The sequence below is a fragment of the Cygnus atratus genome, chromosome 19 (genome assembly GCF_013377495.2).
Source record: "Cygnus atratus isolate AKBS03 ecotype Queensland, Australia chromosome 19, CAtr_DNAZoo_HiC_assembly, whole genome shotgun sequence".
Taxonomy (NCBI): Eukaryota; Metazoa; Chordata; class Aves; order Anseriformes; family Anatidae; genus Cygnus; species Cygnus atratus.
This window is the reverse complement of record NC_066380.1, coordinates 4,139,594-4,157,913: the sequence shown is the minus strand read 5'-3', so window position 1 is coordinate 4,157,913 and position 18,320 is coordinate 4,139,594. Positions and strand designations below refer to the sequence as shown.

The window sequence follows — 18,320 nt, the reverse complement described above, 5'->3', positions numbered from 1 at the left end:
AGAGTTTCACTTTTTGCACGTTCTGCTAAAACATGGTTACACCCACACGTTAATCTGTTTCAAGAAATGTTAATTATTCTTCATAACCGAAGCATTTGGCCTTGAGACAGTTTCATTATCAGACGCTGTAACTTCGAGAGGCTAGGAAATCTGGGGAAGATTTTAATGAAGAAACAGAAGATCCCTGGCTCGTTACAGAATAAAAACCTCATTTTATTCCGAGATTGCTTTAAATGACATTACACGGGATGTGTTTCCTTCCTTTCCCAAAGCACAAGCACGCTGAACGGTTGAGCTCAAGTGATGCCAGATGCACTAATGGAGCACTGAGGCACCGAAGGACTGACTCTGCCTGTTGACACCTTTCAGTCGTGATGACCACGACCAAATCATTAAGTCACAAACGCCTGATAATGTAATAAAAAAAACATCTTGTGGGGTTCAAAAGCAGCCAGGCATTTTTCAAACAACAGACAAAAGCTGTAGGGTCACAGAAAAGAGACAGACTGCACCCCTTCCCCTTTTTGGAGGCACAGACGTGTGGATGTTTTACTGCTTTCAGGTTCCCCACCCCCCTATCTTGTCTAATATGACTACAAGAAGAGCTCAGCCAAATCACGGAAGTGCAAGAAAATCAATTTCATACACATTAAGAATACGTGTTTACCCATGTCCTGATCAATACCTCCGACTCCCTGCACATTACAACACTTCGGTTGCAGTTTGAGGCCCAACTGCACAATTCTCCCATGCAGACTATGGGAGTTAGGAAAGATCCTGCCTGTGCTTGTTTGATCTGAAACATAATACCCCTTAATGTGACCCCTTGGAAAAATACTGGGGAAAGCAGCCAAGAGGGGAGAGAAAAAAAAAAAGCAAAGCTTCCCAGAACGAACATTTCTGGCTCTTTCAGTTCCACGGCGGAGCTGTGCATCTATAAACAGTGCCGATTTGCAAGTAGGAGAGGGAGGAAAAGGAGAAAGGAGAAGGAGAAAGCAGAGATAACCGGCCACCTCGCAGCTAAAACCTCTGCTTTTTAAGCAGCCTCTCCTCCGGCCCAGCCAGGGACAGGAGGGGACAGCACAGGGCACAGCTCAGCACCCAGCTTCCTGGGCTGGTGACACCCAGGTGTTTCACACCAGGGGTTTGCTTTAGGGTGCAGTAAGAGACAAACTGCTTTTACCAGCAGCTTGGTACATGTGCATGATTTGAGGCCCCGGTGCTGTCACTGGACCCTGAAGACCACAAAGTAAACCAGCGTGGTCCTTTTGGTTGCAAACTGCGGCAGGCTGCTAGGAGATTTTTAATCCGCCAGTTACTTCAGGGCAATGTTAACAGGAGACCAGGGGGAAGTTTTCAGGATTTGGACCCTAAAAACATACATGATGTGTGGCAACACCCCCTGCATCTCCTACAGCAAACACCGCGCCATAACAGGCTGGTGCACGGCGCAGCAGAAAGCATTGCCTGCTGCACGCTTGGCTAGCCACAGAAATCTGCAATTCGTTTGCCCCGTGCTTTAGAGAAGTTCGGCATCAGGGTTTCCTGTGCTTGCTTTTAGCATTCTGGCTGAAAACATCTGCAGGACGCACCGCACCTGCTAACCCAGCCTGCCGCCGCCCCCTCCCTGCATCCTGCAGCCGGGTGCCCCCCGACAGCATTGCCCTGGGCATGGCTGGCCCTGAGCTTGGATGCCCTGACACAAAAGCAACACCCAACCCAAACGGACCCATAAGCTTGCAAAAAAAAGGTGGGAAGAAAACCAAACCATCCTCTTCCAGTCTGCTTTTGCCATTTGTAGAGTTCATGGTGATATCCTGCACGATTCCAGCTATCTGGAACATGGGTGGCCGAACGTCAGCCAACATAACCCCAGCTGAACAGCGTGCCAGCCTGCACGGGAGGGACCAAATGCCACCCGCAGCTCCTGCGAGCAGCCAGGGATTTAATCAGTCTGAGAGCTGCAGCAGGCTGCCCTGCTTCTGCCAGGGCTGCTCCTCCCTGCAGCAAGGACCTGCAGCCCCCAAGGGGCTGGGCAAAATCCCCCCGAGCAGCATCCACGCCGCATGTGAATTTTCAGCTTGTTGGTAAAGCTCTTTGCTCACTCCTGAAAAGCGCAACAGCTTCAAAATAGAAAAATCAAATGTAATTAAAGCAAAATGTTGCCCTGCTGGAGCTAGCCAGAGCTTGACTGCTCTCTCTGCACAGGCACACGAAGGGGAGCAGAGACTGGGGATGCAGCCACGGCTCCTGCTCCTCTGGGACAATGTCACTGTAAGCACCGGGCTGGCAAGGAGTTAAGCAGGTTCCTGGTTTCTTGCATGCAATCACACACACACACATCTTTTTGCAAGGCAGTTATTCTACTACTCCCTTGGGAATTAAAAAAAATACACACGCCCTTCTTCTGGAGAAGGCTCCTCACCTCCCTCCCCACCCGCTGCACACGCATCTTGTGAGTTATACGGCAATTAGAAGCAGTATCGCCTCCGATAGGATCCCTTTTCTTGACACACGTCCAGCCACCTGAATAACTGGCACAGAGGGCCACAACAAGGGGAGGGCTGTGCTGCTGCCCGTTCCCCCGGGGGATTTGCAAATAACCAGGACGCAAGGCACGCGGGCAGCCCAGCCAGCAGCAGCAGGGGACAGGGTGCCGAGCTCGGCCACCCCCAGCTCTGCTCCGGGCCACTCCATGCAGCAGAAAGGCACGACTTTCAGTTTGTTCTTGGCTACAAGAAGGCAGAAATAAAAAATAAAGTACTAAAAAAAAAAAAAAATCCAGAAAGGGAAAAGGAGAGCTGCTCCCACCGCCAGCGGGTTAGCAGCGGGAGGGCAGGCGTTGAGCTCGTGTTGTTTGTTATGGCACTGAAACACAGCCGTTTATCTGAGAGCCTTGCAATTTTCAACTACCTATACTGTTTCACATAAATCTCCCCCTTCCCACCCCCCATTATGTGCTCAGGCTACGTTAAAAGCGCGTGCCCAGTTTTAAAGTCCCCCCGTAAAACACTGCCGCGGGGGTATTAATGTGTGCTTGAAGTTGGAGGTGATGGAGGGAGGGGAACTCTCAGCAAAGAGTCTGAGCAACACAAAACACCACTGGCCCTCAGCAGAAATGTCTCAAAATCCCTTAAATAATCCTGACAATGCTCTCCACACTCAAGTCAAGCAGAAATCTTGTGTCTCTGAGTGGCAGCAGGGCATTTTGGAGGCTTGGGGCTGAGTCCCCTTGCCGCTCTCCCAGTACCCTGTCCCAACAGCAGGGAGCTTCAAACATTTTGCAGGCTCTGAAAACGGGGCTGCTGGGGGCAGTAAGACATAAGACCCCTGTCCTAAAAAAAAAAAAAAAAAAAAAAAAAAAAAAAAAAAAAAAAAACCTTTTTTCAGGCAGTCCAGGAACTTCAAAAGAAAAAGTCAGGACAATTAAACGCACATCAGGAGAGAAGAGAGGAGTAGGAGGCTAATAAATGGCACGCTCCGCGGGTTTATGAATATTTGAACTATATTTCTCCAAAAAAACGTACATTACTGCAAGTTATTGAAAATGAGTAACTCCCTTTAATGAACCTTGCTACTATCATGCTGACTAATAGAGTGATAAAGAGTTTAATCCATATTTATGTGCATTTTATCTCGTTATAGTCAGTGCTAATAAATTCGCAAGTCCAATAAGAGTTGCATTTTATATCATCACTGCTATTAAATGTGCATGAAGCACTGCACAACACCACGACGTACATGAGCACTGTGTTTTTATTTAATTTTCTTTCTCCATCAGGAGCCAGGCTGTAGCAGCAAAAGGGGGGCACGGCACCCCTGCAGCGCCCACTCCTGCAAGACCAGACCCTTATTTCACGTCCCTAGTCCTTACCGAGGGCTTTTGATCCACTGTAAAGGAAAAAGATTTAAGCAAACCAAAAGGAAGTGGAGATCCAACTTGTAGAAAAGTGTATTAAGGTGTCTAGAAGGGGCCCAGCTAGAAATGTAGCCGGTCAGCTTCTCAGGTCACTTTTGGCACCCTCTGCCACGAAATGCAGCCTGTCCCTTGTCACGGCGGGATTGCTAAACAACTGGACATTGGAAAAAAACTGTCTGTGAGCAATTTAAACTGGCCTTTCAGCTCCCTTGGGTAACTGGGAAACACTGCAACCCAGATTACAAGAACCATGACGCATCTGCTTGGCAAAAGCCTGGGCTTGCCAATTACCCAACATCCCACGAAGGCAGGGATGGGTCTGTTCAGCTCCACAGGGACTGGGGCGAGAGAAGCCTGCATGGACCACAATCCCATTTCTCCAGCTGTTATCCCAGCGACAGCAGGAAAGCAGTAACTTCCCGAGCTTAAACCTCAAGGAAGCAGCAAAACCAGGGACGAAAATCAATGTCCCAACCCCGTTTGCTGCCTCGGAGGGGGCTCCGCGGAGCCTAAAGCAGCTCTTCTCTGCTCACATCCTGCCTTGGGAAGCAAACAGTATCTGTGGAAAACCCTCATTTTCAGAAAATCTGCCAGTCAAGGCAAGGCAGATCTGATTTTTCTTCCTCTTCTAAAGCAGCAGCATCTTCCTTCGTTCAGGTCAGGTCCCTTTACGTACAGGCTGGCACCACATGAACGCGATCCGCTGCCTTTCTGCCTGGTAATTACACTTCAGCAAATCCAAGTGCTGTTGGCGATTGCTGTCTAACTGCCTGACTGGTTTGGAGGAGAGAAATAACTACTTTAATAGTACCCAGAAAGGAACCACCCAGCACCACTCCACCAAGGTTCCTGTGTAATTAAATGGTCAGCTATTGCTGTGCGCTGCTCAGAAAGCCTCTGACACGGCATAAGTGTCTGGTAGCCAAAAAGTGCTATTGATCTAAATAATGAGCGGCTTCAGGAAGAATTTTTTGTGTGTGAAGTCTGCATTTGGCCAGTTGGAGCATGAATTAAAGGCTCCTTTTGCTCTCAGGGCTGCAGGATTGTGACTCAAATGGAAAGGCGCTCTGGTCAGCAGCAGATTTTTCCCTGTTTATTTGCTTTGCCACTGTTGAAAACAGATCTGAGGATAAAGTGGGAATGAAAGGTGGCAAAGACAATGGGGACGTTTTGAAAGGCTTCCAGAGGGATTTAGGGCGGTGCAGAGCTGAACAGCTGATATCCCCCACCAAATTCATAAAAAGCACATCAGGAAGAGATCAGCAAGGTGTTTGTGTACAGAATCCGTGCCTCACAAACCTTGTAAGGCTGTTTGAAGACGACAATGCACATGAAAATAAGCAAGACCCAGGCAATAAAGTATGCCAGGATTTCTCAGAAGTTTGCATTAAGTTTCCTCCTGAAATCTCTTAAAGCACCCAGCTGTCACGGGTTAAGAGCAAACGGCAAATCGTCTCCTTCCCAAGTCAGAGCCCAAAGGCCTGCGCAGCTCTGAATGACCTCCAAAAAGTAAACAGGAGGAGTCGGGAATGGCTGCTCCCTAACCAGAACACAAAGGAAACCAAACCGCACTCAGCTGACATGTTCCAGAAGTGCTTAGCACCAGGCTCGATTAGCAGGCTTCTGTGGCAATTTGAAACAGCACAAAGCAAGAGAGAACGTGACGATAAAGCAGCGTTTTAATTAGCAGCGGTTCTTTCCCCAGCCCAAAAGGTTCCCTCTGTGCATTCATATTCCCAGAACAACAAAAGCCTTCTTGTATTTCATAAATCAAAAAAACTCATAAAACAAGCCCCTGCAATTGCACATTCCAGATAATGGTCCAGAAATAAATTAGGCAATAAATATCAAATAATATATCCCCATCAGCAGTGAAAATCTACTCGTTGGATAATCAGAAGAGAAGATGCCTTCAAGCAGCTCGTGCCTGGTAGCTCAAAAGCAGGTAAAACAATAGAGAGCTTTAATAAATCTTTTAACACCGCTTCCACCGCAGAATATAGCGATTGTCCTGCGTAACAGCCTCCCTGAGCCCAGTATCCATCAGAGTAACAGCGCAGCCCTGATGCTGTGCATGTCAAAAGCAAGGATATCAGAATGACAGTCTCTTGTCAAAATCGTGTAGGATTTTCCTCCCTTGCAGCTGGGTCTCGTTCAGCATGCAGTGCCACCCATCAATTACAGCAAAACAAAAACGTCTTCGCTCGCTCCTCTCGTCTAGGTGACACACAGCACAAACACAGCCAGCATCCCGGAGCTGCTGGCAGGAGAAACCTCCACATGCATTTTTCAGAAGCACTTCAGGGGACTAATTTTGCCTTGGCCTGAAACCCTGAAACTTTCTGACCGCCAGGGAAACTCGGCAGCCCCATTACAAACCCAACAGTGATTTCGGTAAAGATGTTTTGCTCGCAGCCGTGGCACGGGCAGCAGCTGGGGGAGGACAGTGCAAGGTTTGCACCCACACCTGGGCAAAACCAGAAGCGTTTGTGGACAAGGGACCCCACGCTGGAAACGTGCTGCTGGGGCTTCACGCAGGAGATGGTGCAGGCCCCCCAGCTCTACAACTGGGCATGGGACCTGAAATCCTGACCCCATTGCAACACCCAGACCCTTGGCTCTCCCAACAGCTCTTCTGAACATGTATATAAGGATAATTTGACTCCCCAGAATAGACACTTGCCACATACTTGAGAGACTGATCATGGAGGCTCTGCAGTCTAAAACCAAAGCCTGAAGGCTTGATCTCCCTTCACTAATTAAATACACAACACAATCAACCCCTAGATATGCACGCTACCATAAGCGCAGGGGAACAGGTGCCCAATGCATGGGTTAAGGGTGCAGAAGTTGCTCAGAAACACACAAAACCTTCATATTTGAGCTACAGCACAAGTCCAGAGAACAGCCTGGGGCCCGCAACACCAGAACCGTCGCTTCCCCAGAACTCAGCACCTCTTACCTTTCCAAAATCCCGAACATCAAAGAGGTCAAAGGGATCAAACAGATCACTGTTTCTTAACCCAAATTTGTCGTGACACACTTTTAGGAAGGTTCGGATGTTCTTCAAGCAGAGGAACTAGGAGAAACAAAAGAAAGGGAGAAAATATAAGCAAGAAATCTCAGTTAAAATTTGTGCCTTGAGTTAAATTCACGTGAGACGAGTTACAGGAACTCAGAAACTTGCACTGAAAAACGATGCATTAGTTTATTTGTTGTTCCTGAAGATGTCGGCCTCCTGGTGCCCTGTTAGGACTTCTGTGTTCTCAGCTGCACACCAGAAACAAACGCCCTTTTGAAAAACAAGTTCCACAGTTCAAACATAAGGTAACATTGCAGAAAGGCTCGAAAGCTGAAGCCAGGACGTTTCTCTTTCAAGCCTCAAGCCAAATATAAATTACAGTCGATGTTCTACAGAAGCCCAGTGTTGTACTTTTAACCATATCCAACATGATCCCACTGGTTCCCTGCAAAAGCTGCACACATTGCATCGCTCTTTGTAGCTCTTACTGTACAACACACACGTGCATGCACACACACACATCCCAAACAAGCCAAAAGATTGAGACATTGAAAACTGTAGCTTGTTGCTTTCGGGGCTGAAGCAACAACTTATTCAAGTAACATTTTAACCCCTGTCCTTGTGCCTCTGTACTGCAGGCACCAGGAACACCAGCAGCCAGCAGAGCTGCTCCTGACCCTGCCCTGAGCCCGTGCCCAAGCCCAGGGCAATTGCCAGACTGCTTCCATCACGCTTTGCAAGTCTTCAGGTTTAGAAGCAGCAGTCCCACGTCTCTAGGACCACCCTCAGTTACTCAGGTAGCTAAGCCAGCAAAACAGCGTGCCATTTGTTCGTGTCCTCCAAGATCCCATCTTTGACAAAAGCAATAACTGGCTGGTGCTTCGTGAGCACTGGGGGTTTTGAAGCCTAGGGACTGCAGTCTCGCTCCAACAGCGATGCCTGGCAGCACAGGGACTGGGATGAGAAGCATAAAAATCTGTTTCACTTGTGTGGCTGCATCACCTGCGTCCTTCATCAGGATTGACCGACTGTGCTGAGCAAGCCATTAATTCCACTTCCTTCTGCTTCCTCAAGCTATTCCACAAAATCTCTTCAATTTATTGCTGCATTTTTATACCATTCTTTTTCAGCAAATTCCTCACAAACATGTACAACTCAAAAGCTTTTATATAAATCAGCCCATCGGGAGTGAATCTGCCCCATGTGAAAACCAGGCAGGGGCTGCGAGCTGCGTTTGCAGGAGTTTGCATGTGCTCCTCAACCAGCACTAACCGACACCATGCAAAAACAAACTTCAGCCAAAGAAAAATAAAAGAGCTTATTTTTAATTAAAAGATTCAAACAATCTTTGGGGTCATCACATCTCCATAAACATAATTGCAATGCAGCTTGTTGGCATTGTTGCATTTGGGATTAAATTTAAGGTTGGTGGTGATGGATTAGCAAAACCATCTCGTTAATAACAGGAGGATTTACCTACACAAAGGCACAAATAACCTTTTACCCTTCTTCCCCACTCCAGCCCCATCCACACGAAGCCGCCAAGCGAGAGCCAAGCTCCCCAGCACGCAGCCATCACATCGGCACTCTCATTAGACAAGCAAGTGCCGGAGGCAGAAACTGAAAACAGTTCTGTTTTTCTAGGGCATTCCTCTATCTCACATAAACACCGCAGTAAATATAATCTGTCTAGACTGAGAGTTTTTTCGGAATTTCTTTACAACCTCTCTCGCTGATACAGATTATTTCATAACTTTGTCTGCCGGGTCTCCACAAGGATTTGCACCCTGTGCAGGGCAGTTGCCTGCAGCAGGGCTGCATTTTCTGTTGCACTGCAGTCTCATTGAATTCAGATTTCTAGCACGTGTTTATCTTAAGTCCTTTTAAGCCCAGTTCTGAAAGCTAATGACCCAGGTTACAGCCACGATTGCACACAGCAAGAGGCACCCTTCCTCCGCAGAGCATTCCTTGCCTCCTGAGGCTTGGGGGCTCGGGCGAGATCGACTTTCCCAGAGCCAATGTTCAGCAAAGCGAAAGAAGCCCCTTGTGTGAAAGACATGAGAACCTGAACCCTCCCCGCACCATGCATTTTGGGTTCAACTCCCTGAAAAGCTTTGGCTTCACACTACCTTCTGAGACGTCTCCGAGAGCTCGCACATCCGAGCGGATGAAATGCCTTGTCCTGACAGCTCTTCTACCAGCCAGTGAGCACCAGCGCTGCCACAGGGCTGGGTCGGACAGAGCTCCCCCCATCTCAGCTTGGCCTCGGCGAGGAAGGACAGCACCAGATATTCCGTTCAGCATCAGCTGTATCCAACTGTCTTCATTCATCCAATTAAAATCTGGAAGGCATCAGGCCACCAGCTGCTAAATTAGCAGAAGCTGCCCCGCAGCAGTGCCACTGCCCTTCCTGCAGTTCCAGGTGATGACTACAAAAATGATGACTACATCAAGGAAGAACCCCATAATCTGTTTAAAGAGATGCTCAGAAGGCCCAATGTAAAGCACAAAACGGGCAGGAAGCAGCAAATCCTAAAAGCATCCCCCAGAAAGCCAGCCAGGCCACCAAACCCATGTGGCCAGAGCATTGCGGTCATGCTCCGGCACCAGGGATGGGGCAGCAGAGCAAGGCCACCACGCTGGCCCACTGGCACTGCCACCACCTGGGGTGACAACTGCAGCTAAATGTGGGGGCACAGTTCCCTCCTGCACTATTTGTCTCACCGATCCACAAAGCACCTTCTTTGTGCTTTTGCTCACAAGCATTTTGAGGCTGGGATGGAGGACTATGAGTTATTGGCTTGGTAATATTATTCAAGGGCCCCATGTTAAAGTTAGCTACAGTTGAACATGAGCTGTGCCAAGGCCATTTTATTTACCAGTCAATCACAACTTAGGACTAGTAAACAATCCACAGGAGAAAGAGAAATCAGTGTTCTCCATGGAGCTCATTCAACACCTGCCAGGCCCCAAATCAGTGGTGTCATTTATACAGCTTCAAGCAAGGCGAGACCTGAAGCAGGGTCCTGGGATCTCCTGGTGCAGGGTCATACCCTGAGCCTGGCTGTCACCCTCCTCTGCACCCAGAATGGGCTCAGCCCCCTCGAGCCATCACTTTTGGGGAAAACACCACCAGCAACCAGAATGGTCAGTCCTGGGACCAGACCCCAGAGACCACAGCATCTGCTCATGCCAGCAGCTCCCCTCGTACCTCTGCCCAGGCTCCAAAGGCGACCACCTCCATCCAGGGTGCTCTGGACAGGGGGGCTTTAAAAGCCCGAATGAAGAGGCAACGGGAGCAGGGATGGAGCTGAGCAGGACACATCTGGTGAAACTAAACGTCTTGAACAGATCCTGAGGGTTGTAACAAGCCACCGCTACGTAGAAGGCAGCCACTACAGTCCAGCTCCTGCCCCCCCGAGCCGTCCTGGCAGCAGAAGGGCCGCAGCACCTGTGTACACCCAGTTTCAGAACAGTTTTGCTTATTTTTAACCCCCCTGCAGTGCAGTAAGGTGAACAAACTGCTGCCAGCCCCAGCCCGTCCCGCCTCAGCCCTGCAGAAACCCGCTGTACAAAGCGGGGCAGCAAGAGCCCCATTGCCCCAGCAGGATCACAGCAGCCTTGCACCTGGGGAACTTCTGGGATTTTTTTCTAAAAAAGGCTTTTATTATATTATTCATTGTTTTATTAAACTTAATTAGTTCAGAGACCCTGGATGAGGTGGTGCTCAGTGCCCTGCTGCTCCACGTGCCCCCCTCCAGTCACCATTGCTGCAGTCCCAGGGACAGGGCACCCAGCAGCACCTGTGTGAATCAGACAGCAGCAGCTTCCCAAGTCAATTCTTTAGAAAAAGCTCCAGACGCTCAAGCATGCCTGGTTTAGGTTGGAAACCATCCCCCAGCCTCGGCTCGGACAGAGAGCGCAAACAGCAGAGATAATCACATGCTTCCCAGGCCGGAAAGCCACATGCATTTCTGGCTCCCACTGGAGCCTGCTTTGTTAACGGGACACAAGGAGCCTGTGACGGCAGCAGCATTCGCCCAACAACCAAACTGCCTGAGGTAGATTTTGAGGATGCTCACATGAACATCACAGCAGCCTCCAGTCCCTGCATTCTGGACGGCGCAAAGCATCCCCAGCTGGGGGACTGGTGCAAGGCTCGGGGTCTCCAGGGGAAAATGGATGACGGGGCAGAATATAGGGAGAGGAAGGAAGCAGGGCAGGTGGTTTATCCAGCGGGGCAGGATCATGCAAAAGCTCACAGCCTTTCAGAGCCGGCCTAAGAGGGAGGCAGTGACAGCAGGGGGCTGGGTTAGGAGGACCGGAGCCACACGCAATAGTTCTGGGTGACTGGGCACGAATCCACGCTGCTGAACCTCGTCCAAAGCCATGGGCTTTAAATGGACCCTGCAGCATGCAAGGAATGCTGTAGCTTTACCGTTTTAGATAACCCATTGACGAATGACGAAAGTAACTTTCTTTAGCACTTCCTGCCCGTGATGTAAGATTTCCTCTTATCTGGCTGCCAACACAACGCACATGCACCAGGCAAAAAGTAAGCCTCCGGCGGGGAGCTGTGAGCATCTGCTTATCACAGCCTTCACAAACGGGGAAGGGAAGGGCCCTCATTGAGAAAAATGGGAATTTGCGATCATCGGTGGTGAAATGGGTAAGCTCTGGTGTAAATCTCTTAAGAACACCAAAGGACATCCGAGTCATGCTGGGTTCCCCCTGTGCTACTCCAGCACTGCAGAGGGGCAGCCCAAGTGGCACGAGCTCAGATAAGCAGCATGCAGGAGGGGGAACAAGCAGGCCTGCAGCCGACACCAAGCAGAGCTCCTCGAGCTCCCGTTGCTTGCTTTGAAGTCGAGAGGCAGTGAGAAAGTCTGAGGGCGTCCAAGTATCCAGCAGGAACCACAGGGCTGGAGCTAATGGAACTGTGCATTTCGAATTGCACATTAAACCATGACCTTTACCTGCTCATCTCTCCAAATGGCTCTGCCGGATCTAGCTCGACTCCCCATCAAGGCACTGCCGGAGGATTTCAGGAGCAGTTATTAAAGTCAAAGGCAATAGAAGCTCGTGCCACCCTCCAGCAGCAGCCCCAGACCTTCTGCAGCTTTGGGGCCTCTCCCACTTCGGGCCATTGCCTCCAGCAGAAAGCAGCCACCACGGAAGTGATCCAAAACATCTTGCTGCAGAAAACTTCCCTTCCCATTTACATTTGGATTCAAGTCACAACTCATCAATTACTTTAGATGGACAGATTAAATTTCGGGTTGTTGGACAGGAAATTTATCTACTGAGAAGTGGAGAATGAAATTATTTCTCCAACAATTTAGTGCTATTATTTCTCCCCATTTCAAAGGCATTCCTACTGCAGAGCCTCACGGGCTGGGCAAACTCCACTTAGCAAGGCTGATTAATGAGCCAAAAACACTGATGAGCACTGACCTCACTGCAGCTTCTCCTTCTCCTTGCATCCATCCACAAGCCCTGATTAGCCCTAGGAGAACACCTGAGGGAGAGCAATCATTTATTCGAGCAAACACCAACAGCTCCTCACTACTGGGAGGAAGAAAGGGAGCAAACCCAGAGCTACAGCAAGCCGAGGCACCTCCCAGCGAGGAACATTGGCTCTTGAGACATCACTATCATCATTTTGTGGCCTAATTTTCCAGGGACAACATGAAATCAGCATCTACTGCATGTAGCAGTGTCCCAGCACCGAGCAACCAGGCAGCACCACAGCATCTGATGGCAAAGCCACCGCCGGCCCTGCTGCCTCCCTTGCTCCTGCTCAGGTAAAGCAGGCAAAGAGTTCCCAGTTAGCTTCTGACTGGAAGCCAGAATGTGAATAAAATTACAGAATCAATACAAAAGACAAAAAACAACAAACAGTGGGAGGTCCTGGAGTGACCTATTAAATCCTCTGAACTCACAAACCTCAGCTGTAGACACAGGAACGGCTTTCAGCGCTGCTTGAGTCAGAGCTGGCAAAAACATTAGCCAGAGCCCCTGGATTTCGTACAAAACATCATTTACTGAAACGAGGAGAGGGCTCGAGGCAAACACCTCCGAGGTGGCCAATGTGCAGAGGACGTGGGAAGAGCGAGAGACACAGCACGGGGTCAAACAATTAAATCCAAGTTACTCAGAGACACACAGGAAACAGGGACATACTGAAACATAAAGAGAAGATACAGAGAGGTACAAATATACCCAGGGCTGCAGCGGTGTCCCCCCAGGGCTGCTGTCACCCCGCCAAGGAGCCCTGCGAGGGCCAAGCCAGCGCTGCGGGTGCATCCTATGGAAGTTTTGCTGACCCCAAACCCAAGGGCTGCCACAGTCTGGGACAGCAGGCTCATTTCCTCCACTATATATGCTCCTTCAGAGAAAAAAGTTAAAAAAAAAAATAAATCCAGAAGCATGGATAAAAAAAATCCTATCAGGCAGCTACTGAGTCCAAGATGATAATGCAATGCTGGAGGAGGGGATGGGGTAACGTCCCCTGGTTTGGAGCAGGGAAAAAGTCACAGAAATCCCTGATCCTTACATCCTCAGGGGGAAAGTTTTGACAGCATCAATACTTTTCCTATGCTTATTGACAGGCTGAGCCGTTCCCAGCAGGTTTGTTTAAAAGTACGTGGGGGAGCTGCCGGGGCCATCCTGCCATGGCGGGGTCAGAGCGAAGTGCGGGGGCTCTAAATGAGCGGAAGGAAGCTGCAACTTCCCAGCGAAAACGGCCGCGCTGCAGCTGAGGACAATACTTCCCTCCTTTGTGAAGCCCTCCCGGGTCTGCAGACATAGGGATCTGCTGGAAAATCAGCAGTCGCTCAGATAAGGGAAGGGATTTAGTTGTAACACCTGGAGCATTTCTATCAGGGACACTTACGGGGTCTGCAATTCTCCACCTCCTGCCTGGCCACCCAAAATCCCAACAAGTTCAGCATGGGTGCAAACCCCAACCACAGCTTTGAGGTTTAAGAAACCAAAATCTTTGCCACTGAGGTTTTAGAAAACCCTAACCAGATTCCCTGCACTGCATCCGGCAGCTGATTAGACTTCAGAGGTTGATGTTTTAGGATGTCTCTACAGAAGAGATCTGCAAAGACCCATTCCCAGGAATAACACGAGCTTCTTGCAAAGTCAGCTGGGTCCGACCCTCTCTGAAGGCCCCAGCAGCTCCTGAGGGAGGGAATTTCAGGCTTCTTTGTACGAAGGACAACACTGCTTTGAGCAACGTGCCTCCTTGCTGCTAGGAAGCCAGGAAAGAGGAAGCCCTGTTTGCTGAATAAAGAGAATTCACATCCCGAACCACCCTGGAAAACCCTGGGCTGAAAGCTGCCCTTGTGTTACTCCCAGATCAGCATCTCTTGTGTGAAAATCCCTCCTCAGCCTCTCTCCTGCTCTGGTGCAGGACCTGCCTAGACAGTAATGATGTGCCATATCCTTCACAGACCAGAAGCTTGTATTCCTGTCCTCGTCCTTTTGGGGCCACCAAACGGCAATGGCATGACAACCAGAGCCAGGACACACGCCTGCCCTCCCAGACGCCCTTCCCATAGCCATATACACCAAGACTGAAAACGAAAAAGCAGAGAAGCAGTTTTGTCTCAAGGTCCTGGCCTGCCTCAGAGCTGTGCGGGGCAGGGACCGGAGCTGTGTGCACCCAGAGCTACAGCTGAGCATGGGAAAAACTCACGGTACCAGCACCGTGCCCTAAATGAGAAACCCAGCTGGGCCTTCTGAGGCTCTTCAGCACCAGGATCGCAGACAAATGCAGAGAGGCTTCTTTGAGATGTTCCCACGCAGCCCAGGGTTAGACCAGCCTGGGGCTGTCTCCGAGGCACAGTTACCAACAGGCTGCCAAATCCCGGCTTGGACCGAGCGAGACACAAGGTCTGAGACCTCACGAGCTTGGAGGGATTGCTCAACCTGCCCACGTCTGGCACCTCCAACAGAGAGCCCCCTCCTGCGCTCATTAAATCCGGCTCGTTTCTCCTCTAGCTGAAGACATGCAGCTCCATCAGGGGAGCCTGGTTCAAGAAAAGAAAAAAGAGGAATTGCCTTGACTTTTGCTATTGACACAAAGTCCTAAACTCGTGTTTGTCTCACTGGGGCTCACACTTCATCATGCAAAAAACGTGGCCATGGGTAGAAAAAACACAAAATAGAGAGATGAGATACGTAAGGAAGAAATTATGGCTATAGCCAATCGAGAAATCAGATACCTTCCCATGCACCGAGTTTGCAGCAAAGAAAATTCAAAACATTTTGGCCAACCCAGAGCATTAAGACAGGACTTGACCTGAGCCATGACAATCAAATTATAACAGAGAATTCAGCTGCTGTTAAAGAAAATGGATCATTACGTAACCGTATATAGCATTACACCGTAACGATACGCTCGTACCCAGCTTTCCAAGCAGTCATTGTTTTCCTGCTCTTCAGGCTGGCGCAGGGAATCAGCCCGTGATGAACTCTTGACAGGACAGGGATGGGAACAGCCACGGTACGCCTCCGAGAGGAGCAAGTAGCAGCCAAGTCAGGAAACCAGACCTTGTCACGTCAAGTACTGGGGCCAGACCCGAGAGAGGGAGCTCCAGGCGGTAACGTGCAGGTCTGGGCTAGCTCAGGAAACTCACAGAACTGTTATTCTTCTAGTTAATACTAAGCTGCCCTACAAATGCTGAACAGACAAGTTCTGACTCTGGAAGTATACCGTGGGGTGGGAACGGAATTAGGTGCCCTGCAACAGCCAACTCCAACATCGCTTATGCTAAACTGTCAAAACAGACTTATTACATAATTACCAGACACCTATGTTGAATTTGAAACCTTTATGTCAATTCTGAGTCCCGCACGAGCCCCATCTTACATGCCCATTGCTATCTGCAGACCACCCCCTCTGCTGACCATGCCATCAGAGGCACACCCCCATTTCAACCCACACGTCTGTCTCACTGCAAGCACTGCAGGCTTTTGGTTCCAAACCTCCCAGGAATTCTTATTTCAAAAGCTCTGATATCAGACCAGCGGCATGTAATCTCTCAACATCCAACAGACTTTTCTGGCAAGAGCCTGTACGAACTGCCATCGCGTTATTCAAGCATCATTTCTCCATAAAGTCATGATTTTGGGTGACCCGCTTCCAATTAGATTTGCTTCCCCTTCACAGAGCTTCAGGAATTACGACCAAATGTGCTATTTTCCTCGCTGCGAGAAGTGCCAGGTTACCTGCCAGGAATCAGACGCGCTGAACAAACCAATCTCCCGATGCATTCGTCCCACTGAGCCAAAGTAGAGCAGCACTCCCAGGGAAAGCGTGATTGAAAAGCGAGAAGGCAGCCATGAAAAATATTTATAACGCTGCATTCGTTGCAGCTTTTACCTTTTAAACTGGTGACAGACGAAATAATGGCCTAGAACAATCGCAAAATTCTGTCATTTCGATACAAGTGTCAGCAAGAAACCTCAGAAATTGGGTAGGCAGCAAACGCTGTTCTCCCTGATGACTCGGAGGATGGCAGTGCTGGGAAGCTGAAATGCTCTAATGGTCAATGATTTGCCCAGTCTTGCTGGGGCCTGTCAAGATCTGGAGATTGTATTTCAGCATCGGCATTGGTGCTGAAGCACAGAAAGCTCTGGTTTGTCCCAGCAGGAGAGATGGAGAGTGCCTGCTGCTACGCCTGGGCTGCGTGGAGGTTCCTGGACTTTGCCCAAGCCCCCACTTACCTGCACGTCCTTGCTGAAGCCAGGCTGCCAGCGGGTTTGGTGGAAAAACTCTTCCTAAATGCCACGCTGGGGACTGGGATGGCATTATTAGAAGCAGACGACAAACACTCAAAGCTCAGCTTAATGGCACCGGGTAATGATGCTGAAAGATATCCCCCAGCTTCTTCCCAAAGAAGTAATTAAAACCAGAACCCTACTTTTCACATTACAGACGGCCGATGCGGGCCCACATATGAGATTAAGCTGCACTGTGCAAGATTAAGCCCATGATGTGCTTTTAATAGGCCTCTCTGGTCGCAGCAGCATGAGGGGGCTGTGCACAGCACCCAGCTCCTGGCTGCAGAGGTGGGGCAGCCTCGGAGCAGCCCAGCACCCTTGTCACCCCCAGAGGGGACAAACATGTTAACGAGGGTGTTTTGGGGCCAGGGACCTCATGCACTGCTCGCTCCTCTGCCCAGGGGCTTGCAGGATGGGAGACAGGAAGAGCAGAGAGCTGGAAAGAAGTGGGAAAGGCCAAGCTGCATTACAAATCCTCTTAAGAAGTTTCAAAGGAAAACCTCACATATTGCAAGGCATACGGGGCAGACCTTGCTGCGAGCTGGAGGGAGCAGCCCACTGCAGACAGCTGGTTCCTGCCTCCTGGATAAATCAGTGGAGGCAAGCAGCACGTCTACCGTTACAGGCAGCAGCTGGAGCTGGTCCTGACACTGCCAGAGCTAAGAGAAGGGTCCCTGGGCACCGGAGTGCAGGGACTACTTCTCCCCGGGGATGGAGAATGGACAGGCTGCCCGATGCAGAGGGAGTCACCTGGGGCTTCTTCCTTGCCTTGGTTTTAAATGAGTGTTGTGTTGCATTTCGGTGCTGGGAAGGGTCAAGAATGTGAACAAAGTGACTTTTGTTTTTACCAGCGGTTTAACTGAGGCTCATCAAGTTTCCTAGCTCCACAGATTAAGCTAAGGCAGAGCGGTAAGAGCAGGAACAGGGAGTACCCCCTGTATGCAAAGTGACAACGCACCAAGAGCGGTTCAAACACATGCACGATGCAAAGACAATTGCATCAGTTAGGCTATTAAAAAAAATCTTAATGGAAGGAAAATAAAAGGTTTTCATAATCCAACAGCTTTAGTTGTTTTGTTGCAGAGCTGGGGACCAAGCTGCAGCTGCTCTGTGGTGAGCACCAGTATCTGCACGGTGGCCAAACCAGGGCCCAGGCCATACACATGGCCCCTGTAATGATCAATTCCTGCAACACCAGTGAGACAAAAGGCAGGACATCCCCAAAGAGGACCGGCAACTTTTCATAGCATCAGCACACATCAGTGATTCCAGTCTAGCTCAGACGGGAATCCAAGCAGCTAGCCTGGATGACACAAAGCCTCTGTCACGGACAAAACGAGATGAGATTGAAAAAGACACCTCCAGCTTCACCGACATTCCCTAGCACGCAGCCTACAACATTATGCCCGTCTTTACGAACAAGGAGGGAGACCCAGGGAACCACAGGCTGATTGATCAGCCTCACCTCCGACCTGGAGCATGCCCTGCTAGGGATTCCTTTTGCGAGGACAAGGAGGTAAATCAGGAACAGTCAGCACGCATTTAGCAGAGCAAGCGTTGCTTGTCCGACCCAATTGCTTTCTA

At 49.8% G+C, this 18,320-nt stretch overlaps 1 protein-coding gene across 2 annotated transcripts in view; it reads right to left on the bottom strand.

Moving 5' to 3' along the window:
- VAV2 (vav guanine nucleotide exchange factor 2) overlaps positions 1-18,320 on the bottom strand; it is a 125,756-nt gene that overhangs the window by 88,801 nt on the left and 18,635 nt on the right. For both annotated transcript variants that reach the window (XM_035555204.2, XM_035555205.2), the window contains exon 2: positions 6,882-6,998. In XM_035555204.2, coding sequence (XP_035411097.1) covers positions 6,882-6,998 — 117 coding nt within the window. The remainder of the gene's footprint in view (positions 1-6,881; positions 6,999-18,320) is intronic.